We start from the raw sequence: 22,715 nt of genomic DNA, 5'->3' as shown, positions 1-22,715 counted from the left end.
TCCCTTCTTTACGCCACGTCTTCGTAGATCGGCAAATTGACTGTTTGCCACAAGCTTCGTTATACTTGTGTTTTAAGAAAGTGCGGGGCAACGTGTCTGCCCCGACAGGATGTCAAGGTAACGAACCACCTACTAAAGATTTCTGTGCCCCTAGTATATTACGGGGCCTTATACCTTTTTCAGCGATCCATTCTTCAACGCCCCAACGACGTCCTGTCGCCATGGGAAGGAATTTATGAATGGCTCAAAAATGATTCCAATTAGGTAGTTGACAAGAGAAAGGGTCAGAGAATTGTAAAAAATAAACTCGACCATCACAAACAATACTACTTATAGCTGTCGAACAATATTTTTTTTTATTTAGTATAAAGCGTTTGAACGAGTCCAAAAATGTGTGATATTTTTTGTCATTATCTTTGATATTATTTTTGTCATTATCACAGTAATGAATTCCCTGGTGTATTTTCTATTTAAAAAAAATATTGCAATCCTATTGTTTATTTTTCTAATTATTTTATGTTACAAAATATTATGTTATGTAAAAAGTTTACAGTTTTTGCAGATTAATGATAGATAGGCAAGGCCTCGCTCAGCTCAAAAAATAATTTGCTATGTTTAAATTGCAATAAAATATGTGTACTATTACGATTCTTTGCAACGTCAGATTCTAAATTCTTAGAAGATTCTGTGCGCCTTATGCCTCCTACTATATTCTACTACAACATCAGCAATTTTCCTGAATAGTTGTAGTAAGAAAACTACTAGAAACGAAGTCTATAACACCCCACCACCGTAGTGTTATGTTATCCTATCCCTAGATTATTATTTTATTTAAATATACGCCTTGCGGGCGCGGGTCGGGAGTGAGGTTTTCCACAATATCTACGTAGAATATGAGACCCTAGTACTTTTCCCCCACTTTATCGAAATTTTCCCCGCGGAAAAATTGTCGGAATTCGATTTTAGAAAGAAACGGAATATGATGTGGTGCTTTGTTTTTCCATTTCATGAAAAAATTAAACAAACACATGCAATTTCAGTACTTACCTAGATACATCAATAATAGCTGTAATCCATTTCAAACAATATTAGTATGTCAATAATTTCTTACAGGCACAATAATAGTATTGATTGAAACTAGTAACCATGGTAGGCCGAGTACGTACGTACTAAATCCATGATTGAAACATCCCATCAAAATTTTCCCATTCTTCATTAAAAATGACAACCACAACCATTTGAAATTGTGAAACTTCAGGGTAGAGCTCACCTGCTTCACTACGTACCCATGTACTAGGATCGCAACATGCATCTGAAGGTATCTTACCTGTCAACACACTCGCCCACAAACAAATCTTACCTATCCCTACCTTGCTGAAAACGATTTTCATTCTGTGCGACAGGAAGGATGTTATTCCTATGTTACGCTTCCCCCTGTCAGAACGAGAAAGCTGCCTCTCTTTCTAACAATGATTTTGTTGGTACGCGTAACTTTTCCACTGTAAAGATATTCTTCAATGTGTGCGCCACACCTGAATCCACGTGGGGAAAGGTGCGCGATATTTTACCTCCTGTTATTTTCTCGTACCCTAGTATTCAGGTGAGAAGTAAGACAGGTGAAAAATTTACCTGCTCTCTCCGAAGTTGCATTAAAATTAAAGGGTGTTTCATTTATTGTTCAATTTGGCTTGAGAATAGGAACATAATTCTTATAAAAAAAAATAAAATAAAATATTAATTATTGCCCCATTTTTGCTGTTAAATAATTATGTAATGTTTCTTCAAAATACCTACATTTAAAATTTCAAAATTCTTAACAAAAGCAGTTTTAAAGTCGAAAATATTAACCAAATGGATATAAAATAAAATTTCTGGGTAATTCAGCTGTCAGTCAAACGAGCCTCACGGGTGTCAAAGCATGGCTAAAGACAGGTCCACTACCAGGCAAACATAAATCAGGAAGAGAACTTTCACGGGTACGTAAAATATTCATAGAACATTCAACTACGGTGCTACGGAGGAGGCTAGTGCTACGGGTGTACGCGAGACTGCTCGGCATGTTGCTACGAGCGCTACGAGCTTTTTTTATTAATGCATTTTTTAGTTAATTACTAATTTATTTAGATTTCTAGTTGTGTCATACCAAAATTTACTTAAGAAAACTACGATTATGTACCTACATAATCTTATAATTAAATTATAGTTTTTTTCCGCTCCTCATTGCCATATAAACAATATTTTTTAATCTCTCGTTACATTACAAAACTTTACTATTGGACATTAACTCCATTTTATTATTCATATTAATAGATATAGATAGATGGTACTCAAAATATTACTGCTGTCTATGAAAAATTCTCTAATACATTAAATAAACTATTAATTACCTTGGCAAATACGTTGCTACCATGGAATAAGTAGGTAGGTACTCCGTATTGCTACAAACCCCACTTCGTTGGTAACGTAGCAACGCCTTCGTGCGTAGCTCCGTATACAACCTCCTATGCAGGCATGCTACCCTAGAGTGTTTTCACGTACTGAAAGGGTTATACCGCAGCCTGAAAGCAAGGGTTGACTTTATTTATTTGCATGTGAAAATCAACCTTTTTTTAGGCAAAATTTCTCGAATGTCCCCTGTAAATTTTTAGATGGAGATTTTAATTTTGGCGTTTTTTTTTAACTATCTCATAGGTATTTTGATTCTTATTTATTTTAATAATAAAAAATAGAGATTAATGCTAATAATAGTAGCAGTGCTCAATGGGTTATTTATTTTATTCTCAATATATCTATTAATTTTTTCATTTGAACATATTTTGTCACTAAAATAAATCATTATCTAGAAAATAAATGGAAAAACTAATTTAATTCAAAAAAGTAGTAATAAAATGTCCATCAGATAGATCTTTATTTCTTTTCAGTGGGAAAACGGGAAAAAGGAGCAAAAATAATAAAAATTGAGATCCTCTACTGTATTTTATACCGATTCAATGAAAAGCACCAGGGTAATATAAAAGCTCGGTAGATTTTTATGAGAGCAATGAAAACTTTTCTAAATTGGAAAAGCTTTCAAACAAATGAAAAATTATTACCGTTTTGACACATTTTCACAAAAACATGGAATTTTCTGCATATTTTGAGTCGGTTTCACTGGGACAACAGGATTCTAAAGAGCCTGCAAACATTCCACAAGACTCGAAAAATGCTTTTTTCTATACCGAAATATCACACTTTAAAGACAATTTTACTAAGTAAGCATAAATGTTAAGAAGACACGCCTTGATTCTTGCCATAAGAACCGCCAAGGAAAAAATCAAGTTGTCTTCAGATGCCAATGAGATTGTCACAGGAAAGACGTTTTCCGAGCGACTTCAATTTTCCTTTCGTCGTTCAAGACGAAGGCTTTGTAAAAATCCATGCCTTAGATACTAGGAGTCTATAACATTCGAACACGTTAAAAATTTCCCCACCCTTTACAAAAAAAGCTAAAACGTGTGTAATCATGGTGTGTATCGTGAACACAGGTAGGTGGGGCTTAAATACGCACACTAGCAGGGAATGTTTTCCGAGGGAGCTTTTTAAGTTTTTTACGGATATACTTTAAAAAAAGCTTTCCGATTTGTCTGTTTGAATTCACTTTACTGGGATAGCATGATTAACAGTAGTTTTGGAATCTTTGGAATGCGAGTATGGAACCGGTTCGGTAGGAATTCTCGGGAAGAAATGGAACTTGTTCCATAAAGGAGATTTTCCCGCATTCGAGTATTCTTTTCACTAGGAGGACATGAGTAGTTAAAGATTGTGTGGAATGTCAAATATGCTTAGAATTTCCCGCGAATAAGACTCCCCGAACTATAGATATTTCCATGGTTGATTTTTTAACTCATTCGAATACAATTTTAATTAATAAGGTCCATAACAATATACTCTATACTTACTCAAACAGAAATTCGGAAAATTCGTTTCTAATTTTTATTTTCTTTAGACTATTTCCGGCTGAAAACCGAAAATGTATATTCGCACACTCAAATAAAACCCGGATAACCCGGGTTTAGCGGGTTAAGACTGCTTAAATCCGTTATCACCTACTAGGAACCCATAAACAGCAGAGGCTTCCTAATCCGCTTTTCTATAAAACTATATCCAGGTCCGCTGCAACAAATGTAGCAGGGAAGGTTGTTGCTTAAAATTGTTACTTTAGGAAATTAACGAAGATTAGATTCGTAACAAAATAATAGGTACAATTTACATTTTACACCATTTTATAATAGAACATATACGATTACTTTAAATCCAAAATACGAACTACCAGGAGTAACAAACAAGAGGTATATTCTGTCCACAAACTCACCCTCTAACATAACATTATACAATAAAGATCCTTCACACCAAGGCATATGATTCGTATTCACAAACAGGCAGTCGATGCTACGATCGATTCGTAGACCCTCCGTAGCGGTGGGCGTAGCTTAGTCGTAGAGGGGTGGATACAGATTTATAGATAACTAGCTGTCCTTTTCCAAGCAATGTCTCTTTTACACTGAATGAAAAGCTTTCAGTACCAGGGGCGGCATAAATAAGTAGGGAAATTTTCGTTTGAGCCATAATTATAAATTGTATGCTCAAATTTACCTTTATTGAAAAACAACAAAAATGTCTTCAACTATTGTAGATTTTTTCACATCTCTCGCTATCACAAAATAATAATTAATTAAATTATTTTACTTGTCTGATATCGGGTTTAATTAAGTAAATGTAAACTATTTTACGAGCTTTTATTTAGTTACTTAGTTTATTTAGTTGAAATTTTCCACGTCGCTTCAGGTTCCATGACAATGAATTATGATTATGATAATTATTATGATAGGCGTAACTGATGATGCACCCAACGAGGGAACTCTTCAACGGCTTATTGCACGGAACTTAAGTCATCGTTTAAAAGCAGTGTCCTGAATTTACAAGGCACTGTACAATAATTTTAGAATAATAGACCGCACTGGCGGCGGTTAGAAAGGGTTATTTTATACAATAGTATCAATTAAATATAAAAACTAGATTCCCGATTGGCTGATCATATCGTATACTAGCCATGTAACTTAGCAACATCCAACAAATATGACTATATAGATAGCAAATATAACTAGGCCATAAAGTGGCCAACGCGCGTGTGATACCTCTGATATTGCAAGCGTCCATAAGCTACGGTGACCACTCACCACCAGGTGTGCTCACGCCTGTTTGCCTGCTTGGTGATATAAAAAAGAAATATTTTCGTAGTAAGACGAAAATATTGTTAAAATTGATTTGCAAATTAAACCGTTTCCGCCAGGTTCACAGAAGGGTTCGTGGACATCAGAGAGCGAGAGCGGAAGGTGAAGCGAGGCAGCCGGGAGCAGGGCCGGCAACTGATGAACAGGCATAACAACGAGGCTGGCAGGCGGGTGAGCAATGGAAATAAAAAAAAACATCAAATCAAATTGAGATCTTTTATTTTTAACTAGCGGGAACTTCGCTCGTGAGAAACATAATTAATTATATACCTCAACCTTCCTCAGGAAAGTGATTCCTATCCATTGGTAAAAACCGCATGAAAATCCAGTAGTTTTTGAGACCAGACAGACAGACGAGGTAGAGAACTTCGTTTTATAATAAATGTATATATGTGGGGTATCAATTTAATTTATGTAACTGTATCTGTCCGTGGCTATGTATAATAGCAGCCAAACGGCTGAACAATTTCAATCTACTGTTCTTTATTTGAAAGAGAAAGGGGCTTAGCTTATAGCTTAGCTAGGGATTAACCAGTCAATGACTATTAAAACAAAATGCCATATAAGAACAAGCAACTTGTCGACTTACATATCTAATCCGCTTTAGATAAGCTTTACTTCAATTTTAAACTATTTTATGCTACTAAAACTCGTGTTTTGAAACATTAAATGGGATTTGACTTACGTAAAAGTATGGCCACTAAACATGCGCCTCGTCATAGCGTTTTACCAAAACCCAACTACACCACGGTTAATTATTTGTGTTTCTACATGTCTCAAGTGTGTAATTTTATAAATTAACTGATCTAAGTAAATTTCTTGAATTTTTTTCTAGATTTTATAGACTTATTTGACGATTTCGATGATTCGAATTTTGAATAATCTCGTTAATATATCAAAACTATAGTCATCGTCTCCGTCGATAATTACACGTGTCGTGATTGAGTGCCCGTATTTTTAATTATAAATTCATTTCAGTGTTAATTTTTCAAAAGTCATTTTCTTGTCAATCATCCGTAAATTTAACACAATAGAAAATGATAAACTTCATGAAAAATATACCAAAAACCCTTACGATGAATTTCAATTCCCTTTTACGTTTGTTTTTTAGATAAGGCGCAAATCCTAAGTTGGAATGATAAAAGAATATTTTTGCATAGTAATTTCAAAATTATTATGAAAAATTATCAATATTTGTTAGGACTTCTAACTCTTGCATTTTCCGTTGTATGCAATAACAATTTTCCAATATATGTGGCAAAAACGCATGTTTTATGGCCATAGACACGGTTCCCAACTATTTCTCATAAAAATTACGTACTTATCGCTCATAACTTCAGAGACTCACTATGGCATCTTCGATGTTATTATTATATATTCCTATATTGCTACCGATTTTACGCGACTACCCAAAAAAGGAGGGTTTTCGGGTACAGTAAATATATTATGTATTGATGACTCATGTACTTTTTTGTGACGTTCCGCCGGTGAAAGTACCATAAGGTCGAAAATTTTGTAAATGTCTGTTCTCTTGTAAATATATTCAGATTAAAAATAAAAACGCAAACAAAAAAAAACGTCTATGAAGTTTTATTAAACATAAACCGTTTCCTATACCTCAACAATGTATCTACATTAGAATCTATCGTTGGCAATAATTGCACCAACATTAAAAGTAAAAAAAAAAAAATAGGCAATACTTTCTTATATCCAAAGTCATTTTCTAGTCAAATTCTTATTTTAAATTTTTATAATATTATATTAATTAATTATATTATTTAATTTAATAGTAGCGACCTCTCCGGAACTAATAAGTTATTCGTCTAATTCGTATATAAACACTATGAAATAAATGTTAATTAGTTTATTTTCCCCAGGCGGTGATAAAGAAGTCAAGAGTGACATGCAAATGCCATGGTGTTTCCGGCTCCTGCAGTCTGATCACGTGTTGGCAACAGCTGGCAACACTGCGGGAGATAGGTAAGTAAAACATGTCAGGGGAATGGAATTAGTAGGTACTCCGTCGAAGTACTTACTTCATGGTCAGGGGTATGCTATGTTCATGGATTTAGTAAGGACTTCGTACAACGTATCCTACTAATTTCATGGCTATGCTAGAATCCGTGTCACGTAATAAGTCTTACAGACGCGGCGCTACTGTCACTGATAACAGCAATGTGGCCGGTGCGTTATTGCTAGTTCCACATATTGCCGCAGGACTGTTTTTCGTGGCGCGTAATCTGGATATCATCCTCGCCAAAAGGCTAACTTTAAGGTTCTTTAAAACGGCTAGCAACAATGAAAAAGGTCATTCATTCAGATGTTCTAGGTGATAAAAAATAATGTACTTCTGCACAAAATCGTACATAGCCATATAGACTCTCCTAATCCTCCTTAAATTTTAATATTTACCCGTTTTAGATTACGTAATCGCAATTATAATAATTTTGTCCTTGCAAGTTTTCTCGAATAACACGTCATGTTATAACCCCGTTGTCAGAATGTGTTGCTAATACAACGAAACTGTTGTTTCCAACAGACAGATTGATACTTTCTTATCGACTTTGTCACAGTTCCGGCGACAAATAGTTAAATACTATTTGAACATTAATTAATTAATACTAACAGTACCTAGATACTAAGTTCATTAAACTATCAAAAACTACTAACATTTCAGCTACTTAACACTTTACAGGACAGAAAACTGATCTCAAATTACATAGGATGACACTCCGGTTTTCCATACAAAAAATCACTACGTCTATAGCAGTACTTGTTAAAATAAATACTAAAATACTAATGTACGTCAGTAGCTACGGGTATAACCGCTGTACGGATACAACCGGACTGTTTTTATAAATAGCAAAGTTAATCCGTCAAGACAGTCAGTACGGGCTTTACCGTACATCGGGCAACGCCGTACTGTCATAACGACTAATATAATTAAGTTGTTTAGGCAGTCAGTACGGGATTTACCGTACATCGGGCTACCCCGTACTGTCATGAAGAATAACAGAGTGAAACCGCCAAGATAGTCAGTGCGGCGCTCACCGTACATCGGGCAACGCCGTACTGTTATGAAGAATAGCAAACTCAAGACGTCGTGATAGTCAGTACGGGTTCTACCGTACCGTAAAGATATTAAAAAAACTCCATTGAACAAAAATAAATCAATTTTATTGATAGAAAACGAATGCTTACGCACTCAAAAAATACAAATTCAAACAAAAACATCAAATATTCTAATTCAAAAACATAAAATAAGTATTATTCTTCAACATCGCGTTTCATAGCTAGGCACTTTGGTCGACAATACTATGAAAGTTTTATAATTTCTAATTCTTCTAAAACATCTATATCCCTCTAATCAAAAAGTTCACGAAAATAATTAACTTATCAATCAGTCTTCAATTATTGTACACAACACATGAGTAAAGTCTTTATAGCATCAAAAATCAATCTAATATCACTATTCCTATGTATTGCTTTAGTATAAAAAATGTTAACCTAAATCACAGTCCGTCATTTTAACTTTAGGCTAATTCTAGTTTATAATAAATAGTTATTTCTCTTCTATCAGTCTACTAGTTAAGTATTTTTAAGATAATAACTTAAACTTAATCAGTTTTGCGATTGTGCCATTCCTCGAAGCAGGATGGACAAAGAGGTGGTTTTTTTTCACAGCCTTTGCATCGATATCTTGTCTCTAGTCAAGGAGATATGGCTGTACCAATTCCATTACAATTTTTTCTGTCTTCTTGATTGCCGGGTCTGATTCTATTTCTTCATTTTTACCTTTGTACATTAATATATTTAAAACATATCCATCAGAAGTAGTAAATACAAAAAAAATAATTCCGTAACGAGCTTTTTTTGACTTAATATATTGTCGAAAATGTAATCGGCCACGAAACAAAATTAAACAAAATTAGCGATTCATCAATTGATAGATTCACACCGGGACTGTAGATTTGCCGAAAATTCTCACATATGGCCTTCATGAAATCAGAAACTTTCTTTTCTCCTTTAGCATTAGCTTCAGACAAACTAAGACATCGTAATATTTGTTCGAACCGACGTCCTGACATTATGTATGTAAAAAATGGGTGAAAATATAAGGGATCGGAGAATGAGAACAATGATCTCCTACTAGGTCCTTTTACTTGACCTTGCAACACACACAAAGCCAAGAACATCTCCATCTCATTTACTGTTACAACTCTAAAAGCTTGGTTTCGGCTATTTCTGGTATGGGGTTTATTAGAATTAGACAAAAAATCGCCATATGCATTTGTCCTGGCTACTAAATATTCGAGTAATTCTTGAGAAAATACCCGTCTAAATATATCTAATGGGGTAGCATTTTCATTAATATCTATTCTCAATCCTTGAGTGTTATTATCAAATCCAAACTCTGGAATTAGTTCAGTAGTACAAGTCCATTCTTCTTCGGGTGTCTCTGCTTCTACATTTAGAGATAACTGAAGATCAGGATTTCCTTCAGATTCCTGTTCTTCCAAATTTTGATCTACAGGATCTTCCGGACTTGCAAGGCCCGATATTTCGTGAAGAGGAATTACAGGGGACGCAGCTCTGGAACTTTGTGCTGAAGTTGATGGAAATGCTGATTCTAATAGGCTTAGACATCCCATAGAAAAACTATTTTCCGTTGTCACACTCATTGTACCTGACGGTTCGACGATATCTTGAGGTTTATGAAATGTAATGGGACTACCAAGAGGTATTACAGGACTTCCAGATGCACTTTCTATGGATATGTGTGTGCTCGCGGTAGGGCGTAAAGGTAGTATTGGACTGTTTTGGTCAGAAATCGAAGGAGAGGGTGGAACAAATAAGGTAGCTCTGTATCTAGAAGTAGATGGTACTGTATCTGTGCGATTATTATCACTGGCCCTTACATATCTGGGCTGAACCTTAGAATCTTTAGGATCTTTCTCTGATTTAGCCTCATCTACATCCAAGGCTTCTGAGTCATCCGAATCACTATTTGGTACATAGTCTGCATCCGTGCCATATTCCCCGTCGTTATCCTCAAAAGGATCTGTTTCCGTTTTTTCTGATGTATCAGAAAAACTGCCATCGTCAGAACTTTCTGGAGTCGACACATCCTCCAATAACTTTTTGATGCGCTCCTCGTCTTTATTCATCTGTGGCAAAAAGTGAACGTGAGCGGAACGTTATAAAAAGTATATTTTTCTATAAAAGTAAAGACTATATTAATAATAGTAATTTAATACTTACGTTTTCTGCCACAAATTTTTGCGCGCGAACCCACGTGGACACAACCAACACCGGTGCCAGGCAGCGCGACACTGACTTGGTGTTTCTATGAATTCTCTAGGCGGACTATACGGTTATACCCGTAGTGTTACTATATCAACTACTTTTTGTGTTTCTATACGATGTAGGTAATGTATATATTATAGCTCTTAGATTTGACAGTACAAACCTTTGAATAACTTGTAGATAGACAGTAAATCATGTTCGTTACAATGATAGTATAAATCCAGCACGGTGATCACCGTAGCGCTCTTTATAATATCTTTTGTAGCGACTGCGATGCCAGTACTGTCAAACTACAGAGTTTTTAGACCACTGCTATAACCGTACTGTCCTGTAAAGTGTTAAATCTTTTTTCTCTCTCTTACTTACCTACTAACCTTTTGTTTTGTTTACTAACTTTACATACACACATACGAAGCTAATATTAATTACCTTCGTCAGCGCTCTCTAGTATAAATATTTTATGTTTAAAAGATTTAAGGCACACATCCATTGGGTTATAATTTAGAACAATACCGACAAATACTTGTAATTTATCAATTATTTATTGTAATCTGTTTTGTGTGTTAATAAATAAATAGGTGGTTGTGCTGCTTAGATTTTCACTTCTAATCTATAATTTAGAGTGGAAATCAATTTTGATTTTATAGCTGCATGGTAGTAAAACTAAAGCGTATTTCATTGTCATATATATATATTCCAAATTTCACCACCTTGACTTTAATTTTGAATTAATGAACATTCACTTTACGATCTCGCCTCTTGGCATCGCTGTTAATAAAAAACGAATGGGTTCTTAATTTGAATTTTATTATAGTTTTAATTCCGGTCCGCTTTGTTATTTAGTGCCTATTCAGCATTTAGGTATTTTTGGGTGGTCCAGCTTATTTAGATATTTTGGTTACAATTCACATGAAAAACGTTAAACCAGCAAAACTAATACGCTTTCCGAAAATGTATATTTTAATAATTCTTAAATCTTTCTAATTAATTAAACAATTAACTATCCACGAATTAATTTCTCTAGTACCAGGGCCCCATAATACCGCATGGGGTTAATGGTCAATCATTAACTTTAGTTCAGTAGACAATGCTGCCTCATTAGATAGTCAATCAAACTAATTGAGAGCTGGGACATTGGTTTTTGTGTGACCGGTAGATTTGGTCTTTCCTTGCATCTAATGGCGGAACTTTTGTCCACTTCATTGGCAGTTGGACATCACTAAAAAGTCACATTCAGACTATTCAGAGACGGGTTTTTGGCTAAATGGTCGCTGCAATCAATCAATATGGTTCAAAATCACAATAAAAATAGCCAAACTAAATTTGAATAAAATTTAGTTCAAATAGGTATCCTGGAAAAAAAATCTTGACGTGCAATGCCGCGAGCAAAAGTTAGCTATTTATTAATATAGATTCTAATACTTAATTCATATAAAGGTAATAACGGCATACCTATAAGGTGTGCATTAGACGCCATCTCGTGGGAGGACGCATAAGTCAGAGCCTACGGGAGGCTTAGAAAATAAAATCAATCGAGTAACCCAAACATGAATGCTGGCTCCACACTATCCACGAACAGTTCACTTCACCAATCTTTGGCGGATTCCTTATACCTACATTGCTGATTTTTTATTGCGTTAAATAAAAACACTCATAAGTACGTACATAAGTAGCTAACTACGCTCGCATTAGCGTTGGCATCAGTCCGATTTACACTATGCCAGCAACACAATATAGCGGACCAGTTCGCCGAATATGCATTGCTGGTTTTTCATTACGATAAATAAAAGTACTCACAAACTACGCAACGTTCATACATTCGTATCGGCATGCGGCATCTGAGTTCAGCGATAATGTGAAGTCGGCATAAAAGAGGAGTAAAGTTGGATTGCAGCCTGTAAATATAAATCAGAACAACACATGCAACTACATAATATCGATTTACGAAATTATCGATTTATTTTTAAATAAAGCCATGTTCATGTTTCCGCTTTTTCTATGTTTATCATGAAGTACAATTATACAATTTTTGCAATTGGTATTCCAATTGCAAACATTGTATACATCTAATCTATTGATTAGATGATGATTGGTTCATAAATGAAAATCCAATGTTACCAGATAAGTGACTAAAAAAACCTCCCAACTTTTTTTCCACTTTTATTAGCTGTTAGCTACTATTGTTGGCCGACTTTACAAAAAAAAGGATGTTCTCAATACTTCGCAAATGTTTTTTTGTACACTGAATGTTTGTTTCTAGGCGATTACCTCCGAAATAAGTACGATGGAGCTACTGAAGTGAAGGTGTCTCGTAGAGGCAAGCTTCGTCTTGGCAACCCAATGTATAGCCTGCCAACCGCCCAAGACCTCGTGTATCTTGAGGAGTCACCTAATTATTGCGTTAGGAACGACACTATGGTAAGATCATCGTTGATTGTGGGCGTATCTAGATATATTTGCTAGGAGGGGCCTGCGGGGCCATTATTACGTATATGTATAGCACCCGATGCTGTAGACGTGTCGAACAAGGCGACTGTCACAGCCTTGTCAGCAACAATAACATTCCCAAGAAAGGTTGACGTGAGGTAATGGAAAATCACAGCAAAAAAAACTTAAAGCTCATTTTTTTCATTCGGCTTCGCAGCATCACAGCCCCGAAAGCCAGCAACACGTAAAGATAGCAAAGAAAGAATTTCAGAATTGTATTTAATTTCAAAAACACTTTCCCAGGGTTCTCTTGGCACGTCAGGCCGTGAGTGTAACAGGACATCAGCAGGCATAGACGGTTGCTCTCTGCTCTGCTGCGGCCGAGGGTATAACACCAAGAGGATCATCACGCGAGAGCGATGTGGCTGCAAGTTTCATTGGTGTTGCCGCGTCGAATGCAATACTTGTGTAAAGACGATAGAAGTTTATACGTGCAAGTGATGGGAGAAAAAAAAATACTTTTATTATATCTTAGTAATGACTCGCTCTTATAATGTAAGTTGGTACTGGGATTTCTAAGCCCTTAAAAATTAGATTAAAAACAGTGATCTCACTTTTTAACGGAACAAAATACCAGGGCGTTAGAAGTAGGAGAATATAAAATAAAATTTGATTTGTCCTTTCTAAATTTGTATTTGATCTAAATGTATTAGAGACACCGATATCAACATCGAGTATTTTGTAGTATACTTAAATATGACTTTTAATATTTGACTGTGCATGCGCATAATATATAGTCCGAACTTGAAGTGAGGTCTAGGTTGATTGCTTAGCTGGAGTTATTAATTAATAGCCCCTTTTATCAACCATTTTGTAAATAGATACTTTAAAAATCCATGAGGCTATAAACGAAATAACCTTTTAATTATCAAGTAGTTACGTAAAACTTTTACCAACTATTTATAACAACTTACCCACATATTTGTTAGTTCTATATTTGTTTCAAAATAAAGTACTAAAGCATTATATCCTATTTATACTATTTATCGCATCGCGCATTTTTCCTATCTTCTTAGTAAAATAATGGAAGGTGCCATTACTCTTGTGTACCTAGATTTATCATCTCATAATCATAAAAAAGTTAAAACATACTACCTCACCTAACTATATTTTAATCTGGCATTAACGAACAAGACAACATACCAACACTAATACTCAGAGTTTTCCAAACTACGGATCGCCACACACTGGTGGGTTGTAAGCGAATAATGAGAGGGATACAAAAAATTTGGTTTGATAGGTACCTACCTACTTTATTCACATTGGTATGTAACGGGTATATTTCCGTTTATTTTCATTATAAATAGTCTCTCTCGGTATCTGAGAATTGCGAATTTTATGCCTCCTTTTCCCTAAGACTAGTACCAAGTTTGGAATCTTTTATTCGATGAGTCATAGTTTAGACTTTGAGATCCACTGTTTTAGCTTAAGTTACCCTATGCTTTAGCTTTTTTATGAAATAAAAGGATTATTCAAATACCCTGTTGTTGTAAAGTAGTTGCCAACATAAATTCGAGAAAAGTTTAAAAATAAAGACATAGAATACAATTTATTTTATTTCACTTTTACTACTCCATCCCGATCTTGGAAGGTACTAGGTTCTAGAAGTATTGTATTGTATAATCTCTGCTACAGGTAATATTGGAGCTCACACTGCTAAGAACATTTTAATGCCATTTACCTAAGTACTTATAGGTACCTATAGCTATTCTGTTCCTTTTTCACCTACTTAAGTAGCTATATAAATAAAAGTGTGCCACAAGCCACGACCTTGGCTACGACCTATGACGAACTTAAATATTGCTATTACTTTCGCTTGCCATGAAAACGAAAATGTACGCGGACATTTTGCATACGGGCACAGCAACAGATTGAGTCATGTGAAAAATTTTCAGAATCAAGCTGATGTTGACCATAGATTTAGAAGGGCCGGCCAGGTTGACGTTCTGGCATCACTAGTGTATTGCTTTCTGGTGGACTGCAGTTGTGACCCGCGTACCCCCTTGGCGCGGGTTCCTTTCTAAATCAATGAGTCTGGAGCAAAGATAATGCCCGAGCGCGGGGACCTTTCTAAATATATAGTCTGGAGCCAAAATGTAGGCAAGAGCTGCGTCTTCGATTACGTCATTTGTTGCCTTTCTGACTCGGAGAAACTTGCCAAAACCCGAACGTTAGTTTTTTTATCAAGTCAATCGAGTTATTTCGATTCTAGCTCACAATAATTGAATTGAGTGAGTTATGGAATGGCAACACTATACATGTCACGTCAGAACAGTGCTCGCTTGTATTTTGTATTGTCTGACATGTCATGTCAGTCGCAAAGTATATCAGTTGTCTTTCTTGTCTTGTTTGCCTTCTAATTTCAAGATTTTCAATTTTCAAGGAATATTTTTGTGATTTATACACGTGTGTTTGATAAATATTCTGTTTTTAATTGTGAATATTTAGTGCCTATTTCCATTGTTTATATACATAGCAATGGGAAAACCATCCAGCAGTCAACTATCCGTTAGTTCTGTTCAAAAATATTGTGGTGTATACTTGTATTTGAGCCTTCTATAGTCATGCATACTTTCGATTTTCTTGCAATAAATCAACAATACACAATATATTTTTATCTAATATGTTCTTATACCGAATGTCACACCATGATGCATTTTTTTGTTTAAATATATCAATAAACATTTTTATACAATCAAGTCTTCCTGTTAGGTTATATGTAATAAATAACACTGACATCCTTGATGAGATGCAGCTTCACGCCTATTTCTAGATCGATTTCTATTGAAATTATTGCTGTTAATTCAACCATGTTATCAATCACTTCACTGTTGATTTGTTGTATAAGAAATTAGTAACATATTCTGTATTTCTTTATTAGTACTTATTTTGTTGTAGATAGTGTAGTATAGTTATTTCAATATTATCTTGAAACTAGTGTTGAATGTAACTGTGTTATCAGCCATGGCAAAGGTAAGTCAATTTTACAAATAAATTTTGTTGCTTTTATCATTATAATCATCTTTATTGGTAAAAATCAGTTTACACATCATAACAATTGATCAATATTGATGTTATAATGCTGTTTGACACTATTACAGACAATTTAAAATTACTGCATTTTCTGTGTCTCAAGTGTATTTTAAATTAATAGGAGTTGCATAGTGGACCTAAGTATAGTACCACATATATTTCTAGAAATAATTATTAACTTGCAGAAAAAGAAAAACAAGAGTAGTAGGAATTCCTCAAGTCACTCCTTTCCAATGAACCCAAAGAAAATCCATAATGACCACAAGGCGAAGAAGAGAAAAACGAATAAGAACATTAAAAAACTTTTAGATCAGCTACATAGTGAAAGCAACTCATCGCTTGTATCTGTACAAAGTTTGAACAACACATTAGATACCACTAAAGATAATACCGTAATTGTAATAGACCAGAGTGCAAACAATGGTGTGAAGAGGAAAGTAGATGAATGTGTTGTAAGCGAATCTAAACGGTCTAGGAACAATAGCACCATTGTCATAAACGATGAGGATGATATTATCATCCTAAAGTCCGACCAAAATACAAACAGTCCCTCAAAATGTATGAATCCTATAGACTGCTCAACTCCTATTGCAAAGGCTTCTTCATCAAGACTTGCTGCTAATGAAACTAAGGAAATAAATGGTGATTCGTATCTAACCATAGATTTGACCACAGACAGTGAATTGAGAGGAAACACCAGCAAACAAAATACTGTCATTGATTTAGTCAGTAAACATGATACGCAAGACTGCAGTATAGTATCTGTCAGTAATACAAGTATATCTAGTGGTGATTCCGATGTAACTGTTATCAATATGAAGAAGAAGAAAAGCACAAGTAAAAATATGAAGAAAATCGCCAGTGGTATAGCTAAACTTAATTCTTCCGAGAAAGGGCGGTTATTAGAACTGATTACAAAGAATATATTCAATGGGTGTCAGTTACCTGCAACCATGGAGAGCTCACATAGCATTGTAGTTAGTATATTTAAAATAATAATATACCATTTCATTTGCATTAACCTCATAAATGTTATCATTCAAAGTCGCTTCCAACTGTCTTCTGTCTGTCCCTATGTTTGCTTAGATCTATAGAGCTTCATAGAGGGTTTTTTAAATAGATAGAGTGCGCCCCCGGGGCTTCACTCCCGCGGCAATTTAGGGATTAAAAGTACCCTATGTGTTATTCCATGTTATATTCTACCCATGTACCAAATTTCATAACAATCCGTCCAGTATATTTTGCGTGAAAGAATAACAAACACACATCCTAACAAACTTTCGCATTCATGATATTAATAGGATTATTTTAACACATTACAGAATAGAGTGACCCGCGGCACCGAAACCCAAGAAGACACATACATTCGCGAGGTAATACTGGGAGAAGCGCCATCTAGAAATAGCATAGGGAGCAACATCTATAACCCGGCACGCGACATCAAAAGCAAGTCCGGACTCCGAATGATCATTATAGATGGTAGCAATGTCGCTATGGAGTAAGTAAACTGCTGTTATGCTCAATGTGGACTGGATTTTATACAGCTCAAGATTTTGTAGGATACACTCTCGGCTGTGACGCCCCAATGCCTAAGATCCGCTTGAAGAATTAACCTTAAAATTTTGAAGATTTGGCTGTGATTCTATGTCTGAAGTAGTTGTAACCAATAAGGATGTTGGAATGCTGTTGTAACCAATAAGGTGAAACACATTTCAAAGTCAAAACATTTTAGCCTTTAGTTTTACTCGAGCAAAGCCGGGAAGGGCCTATAGTTTCTAAATATTTTTAGAAAAAGGTCTGTTTACAACTTGCTAACTGTCCAATATTGTGCCAATCTTAGGTCAAGATATTCAAAAAACAATTTTAAGCAAGCTCTCAAATATCGCGTGATCTCTGTCCTACTACATATATCTAACAGGGACAACATGAGTTTTGAAGACATGTTTAAAATTACTATTGAATATGTAAACTTAAGATGCATACGTCACGAAGGTAGGCTCTATATTTGTTAAAATGAACATTTATAGTTTTTCCCTGTATCTCTTGTTGATCCTAGGTCTACGGGAAGTACCCTATATATTTTCATTCGCTTGCGAAATCGCAAAATATGAGTTATTTTTTCACAGCTAAAGACGATAGTATTCCTTAGGAAGCGGTATAATTATCAAGTTAAAAATTTACATCAAATTTTTAACTTGATAATTATACCGCTTCCTAAGGAAACAGTACGGAACCTTAAAAATTTAAATTATCGCAGTAAAGTGACAGCTAAAGGCGAAATTAATTTAACAGTTTAGTGACCTATGTTTCGATCCATTCAATTTGGACATATTTAAAAGGGATAAAATAGATCCTTCCTTCTATGTATCGCTATATTGGACGACCTATCCAGGTTGCCTATAGGGTCGTAGGTGTTAAGTACTTTGAAACTTAAGAACCTAAGGCCTTATAAAGGGCCGAATAAGTTGTAGACAGACATACTTTTGGTCAAAGAGGTTTTATGTTCAGCAGTGAAATTGTGATATTGTAATCATAAGTACCAGGAATGTATGCGTTATACAGAGGTTTTTGAAAACAAATAATCTAAGTTATATAACTTTTTCGTCTGTCAGTACTTCTTTATACCACATTCAGAACGGACAATATCGTGTGAAGTGGGGACAAAAAAGTAGGTAAGCGAACTGGGCCCTGGGCCTGGGCTCCAACGACGCTCAACGGCTGAGGATGGAACCTGAAAAGCGCTCAGATGAGAGAGGATTTCGGAACGGATTTTTGCCATACTTATCGTAATGTATTGAATACTACATACAACCTGAGGTGCGGCCTCCAGAACTCTGGAGTGAAAAGTACCCTATTGCTGTACTTTAATTACGTGGCCCTTGTGTTATTTTTATACTCTGTCCATATAAAAAATCTTTTCAAAGGGAATGGTGCATTTTTACAAGAATGGTACATGTTTACAAACGTTCGTTTTATTTTTGGGTGTCCACGACTCTGTGCTCAATGGAACCTTAAAACAGATGTATTTCTAACAACATAAACCTTTTGATTATTAACTAACTGTTAACTGTTAACTCTAGCCTAACTGTAAAAATGTTGCCTTGTAGATATTGCACACAGCGATAGGGTCGCCTTTTGCGCATACAATTTGATTTTGAAATTTGTTACTATGTTTTTATTATATGCAATAAGGTGTATCATATTGGAACTGTACAAATGTCTTGTTTCATTATGGCCGAAAAGGACGGATGGTCTTAGAAATTTAATAATTCTTAAAGTATGTTTTGTCATGTTATGTTTTGTGTGAAGTGAAAAATATTTTCTATGAATAAGAGAGAAAATATACCTACCTGGTAAGACATGCAAAATATTTCAACTTGATCGGTCTTTTATGTTTTGTTAACAGAGATACAGCCATGCAAACTCTCCGCGTATTTACACAGCACAAAAAAAAACTAAAAACAAGATGAAAATTACTTTATCATCATCTCAGCCAAAAGAAGTCGACTGAGCTAACCCGCTCACTAGCGCCACCTTGTCTATTTATTTTAATTACATCTTGTCAATTTATTTTAATTGACAGCGAAATCTTAAAACATACTAAGAGATAAATCAGCTTACAAATCAGTTTATTTCAGTGCTGACATAAGTGCTATACAAAACAAATACGAATCTTAAGTGATCTGTGTTACGAATAGTTTATTTTCCACTATCTTAAATTCGTCACTATTTTCTTAATCATTTACATATCGTGTCTAGCTGGAAAAAGTTGACACAAAAATAATTTAATTTTGTAAATTTATAATTTAAAAAACTTGCTTTAACCCTGGATTTAACCAAAATGCGTAGTATTTTAATACCAACATCACTATCAATTTCGAATCAAATTTGGAACAACAGTCGGCCTTTTTTTCTTTTCCGTGTCAACTATTTCCAGCCAGACTTTTTTGTTAAGAATTCATTTGATTATCAACATCATGTTTCAGATACACCAAAGGCAAACAGTTTTCAGTGAAAGCTCTGAAAATCTGCATAGATTACTTCGTGAGGCGCGGGCATATTGTCAAGGCATTTGTGCCAAGGTTTAGGCAAGTATGGTCCAAAAAAACTGGTTTTAAAAAATGGAAACTGAAATCGACTTTAAACAGAACGCAGTGAACCAATCACATTCCGCCATTGTGACGCAACGTCAACCACACTGGAATGTGATTCGTTCACTGCGTCTCACTTCGACTCGGCAGTAAGAAGTGAAATGCAAAGCCGCATTATCCCGCAGAATTCTGGTTGTATTTATTTTCATACGCGTCGTACTTGACAAACAATTGCAGGTGTAAGTTTGGAATGAGCACGGAACCTCGACTATTGGACGACTTAGAACGCCAGGGATTGGTCATCTACACTCCGTCTAGAGATATCAAAGGACGCCGCGTATGCTCTTATGATGATAGGTAATTAAGGATTATTCTTTATAGTCGTATTTCCTCATGGTTAAGGGTCGTGGTTATTAGGTGAAATGAAACACACACAACTTTCTTAGCACTATGAATGGACCATTTACCATTGACTTCTCCATTTCACACAAAAGTTAATAATCAACCAGTGTACGTACAGGTTTCCTCACGATGTTTTCCTTCACCGGAAGCATGTGGTAGTCTATGAAAAAGTACTATACATGAATTAGCAATACACACTCGAAAAGAACACCAAATATTCGGATACCAGCACATTCGGTTTTGGAACCAGTCTGCGCGCATCTAAATGCATTTGTAAATAGTGTATTCGTGTTGATTCTATAAGAAATATCAGCTGAACCCAAAATTATTGATAACACATTAATACTTAAATATGATTTGGCACTGATTTTGTCTACAACTCAAATTTTGTTTGTGTTATAAAATTTAAGATTTTTTTTCTCAGATACATCGTACAATGCGCGGCCGAATTCGATGGGGTCATCATATCGGGAGACAACTATAGAGACTTAGCGTGCGAGAATCCAAGATGGCAGTATGTAATTGAAAACAGAGTACTACCCTTTACTTGGGTCAATGACATGATCATGTTTCCCAGGGACCCTCTGGGCAGGAATGGACCCACTCTGGAAGCCTTTTTAAGGCACCCGACCCCTACGGGACCGATATTATTGTAATATTATTAAAGAATTGTTTTTAAAGATTTAAAATTTTGAAATGTGAATTTTCTTTCGTGAAAATTGTTGTTGGAGTATTTGTACCGCGTTGAAATTTTAAAGCGTCTACACACATTGCAATCTGTCATGGCAACACAAGGGATGCAGGTATACGAATGAAAGAAACGTAAGTAGTAAAGGCTTCTTTTTCTAATACGTACGTCCCTCTCTGTATCAGCGACTGATTGCAACGTGACAATGTGTTTGTTTAGGTGATTAAAAGTTGGTAGGTATACAATCTTTACATGTCTCTTTAATGAAAAATATAAATAAACTCTTTTAAATTAATGTATATATGATTAAATCACAAATTAAGAAGGTATGTAATTTCTGAGTTACAAATCTATTAATTTGCAATATGCAAAGATTTTGATTTTTAAAGTAAATATTTCCATGAAGACATAGGTATCAATATTGTTTATCTATTTTGAAGTACCAAAGCAAACGCGGCATAAACGCTTTAATTAAACATGAGTTTAATTTTAATATTTACGATGCAATAGTTCGCAGAAATATTTTAGTTGCCATTGTAGACGCAGTAAGATTATAAATTATCCTTATATATATTTTTGTATAAGAGGCAGTAATCTGCTTCATAAAGCAATGCAATTTTTTTTATAATTTTCACTACCTATTAAAATGTTATTTTTTAACTGGGCAAAGCAATGAGAAACAAATGTTCCAGATATTGTTTTCCTTGTCTAATGGAATGTCGATTATTTCGTGTATAAATAATTATGTGAAAGTGAGAACTATATGTCTATTCGAACAATGAAAATTAAGATATACATTTTGTGTGCTAGATATGTATGTCAAACCCTAAATTGTTAAACAATACTCCGCAGTCGAAATCACTACCTTTTATTTCACTAACTGCAATTTTTCTGAACTATTGTAAGGTTGTCATAAAAGACTGAACAAAAACTGTATATATTAGATTAAAAATAACTTATTTCTGTATCAGCAAGAATGCAATTTTTTTCTCAGATTATTTGTCGATGCAAAATCTCACTTAATAGCAATTTTTTATATTGCTTTTTTGCTACATATTTTTATGAATATGGAGTTGTATGAATTAATTTATTTATTTTGAATAACATTAGTTCATAAAAATTCAGCCAAACAATATTTTAACAATATAAGTGGTGATAGTAATTACATATAATAATGAAATAGGACTTTTACTCATATAGTAATATGAAAGTAAAAAAAAATATTTTGAGACCTATTTGGCTTTTGAGATTAAAAAAAAACTATCTTAATCTGTGGAGAAATTAATGATATTATTAAAAAATAATAATGTTATAATTTCTAACTTGCGGGTAAAAGAAGCAATGTAAAAAAAAATATTTCTAAAGTTTATATTTCTTTTTTTTAATAAAAGGAATTATGTTTAGAAACCATGTTTATTTTTTTACTCGCCACCGTTA

At 34.7% G+C, this 22,715-nt stretch overlaps 3 protein-coding genes across 17 annotated transcripts in view; 2 read left to right on the top strand and 1 right to left on the bottom strand.

Annotated features, from left to right (window-relative positions):
- Nucleotides 1–14,613, top strand: part of LOC128680743 (protein Wnt-5b-like) — a 35,722-nt gene extending 21,109 nt beyond the window's left edge. For all 9 annotated transcript variants that reach the window (XM_053764119.2, XM_053764120.2, XM_053764118.2 and 6 more), the window contains exons 5-8: nt 5,330–5,441; nt 7,148–7,250; nt 12,838–12,995; nt 13,308–14,613. In XM_053764119.2, the coding sequence (XP_053620094.1) occupies nt 5,330–5,441; nt 7,148–7,250; nt 12,838–12,995; nt 13,308–13,505 (571 nt within the window). In that variant the 3' untranslated portion in view covers nt 13,506–14,613. The remainder of the gene's footprint in view (nt 1–5,329; nt 5,442–7,147; nt 7,251–12,837; nt 12,996–13,307) is intronic.
- LOC128680742 (uncharacterized) lies at nt 7,959–10,918 on the bottom strand. The gene is made up of 2 exons (XM_053764110.2): nt 10,533–10,918; nt 7,959–10,438 (listed from the first exon to the last, which is right to left on the bottom strand). Exon 2 carries the CDS (start codon nt 10,436–10,438, stop codon nt 9,149–9,151), a length of 1,290 nt encoding a protein of 429 aa, XP_053620085.1. The 5' UTR covers nt 10,533–10,918; the 3' UTR covers nt 7,959–9,148.
- Nucleotides 14,614–15,337: 724 nt separating the features above from the next.
- Nucleotides 15,338–22,685, top strand: LOC128680719 (uncharacterized protein). Of its 7 annotated transcripts, none has more exons than XM_053764062.1 (7): nt 15,338–15,470; nt 15,963–16,037; nt 16,283–17,074; nt 17,420–17,595; nt 20,084–20,185; nt 20,426–20,545; nt 21,015–22,685. In XM_053764062.1, the coding sequence occupies exons 2-7, from the start codon at nt 16,029–16,031 to the stop codon at nt 21,244–21,246; spliced, it is 1,431 nt and encodes a 476-aa protein (XP_053620037.1). In that variant the 5' UTR covers nt 15,338–15,470; nt 15,963–16,028; the 3' UTR covers nt 21,247–22,685. The 7 variants fall into 7 exon arrangements, with proteins under 7 accessions (XP_053620037.1, XP_053620038.1, XP_053620033.1 ...); XM_053764063.1 differs by having other exon boundaries at nt 15,359–15,470; nt 15,967–16,037; XM_053764061.1 differs by having other exon boundaries at nt 15,361–15,572; nt 15,967–16,037.
- Nucleotides 22,686–22,715: the final 30 nt, after the last annotated feature.

The sequence above is a fragment of the Plodia interpunctella genome, chromosome 25 (assembly GCF_027563975.2).
Source record: "Plodia interpunctella isolate USDA-ARS_2022_Savannah chromosome 25, ilPloInte3.2, whole genome shotgun sequence".
Lineage (NCBI taxonomy): Eukaryota > Metazoa > Arthropoda > Insecta > Lepidoptera > Pyralidae > Plodia > Plodia interpunctella.
The sequence above is the reverse complement of the archived record's forward strand: the minus strand, read 5'-3'. Positions and strand labels throughout refer to the sequence as shown.

What these genes read in the sequence shown, in the direction of transcription:
- LOC128680742 (XM_053764110.2), bottom strand. Translation starts at nt 10,438, where the DNA reads ATGAATAAAGACGAGGAGCGCATCAAAAAGTTATTGGAGGATGTGTCG.
- LOC128680719 (XM_053764058.2), top strand. Translation starts at nt 15,543, where the DNA reads ATGGGAAAACCATCCAGCAGTCAACTATCC. An exon ending in GCATTTGTGCCAAGGTTTAG is followed by an intron (nt 20,186 to 20,425) that starts GCAAGTATGGTC and finishes AAACAATTGCAG; the next exon opens with GTGTAAGTTTGGAATGAGCA. An exon ending in GTATGCTCTTATGATGATAG is followed by an intron (nt 20,546 to 21,014) that starts GTAATTAAGGAT and finishes TTTTTTTCTCAG; the next exon opens with ATACATCGTACAATGCGCGG.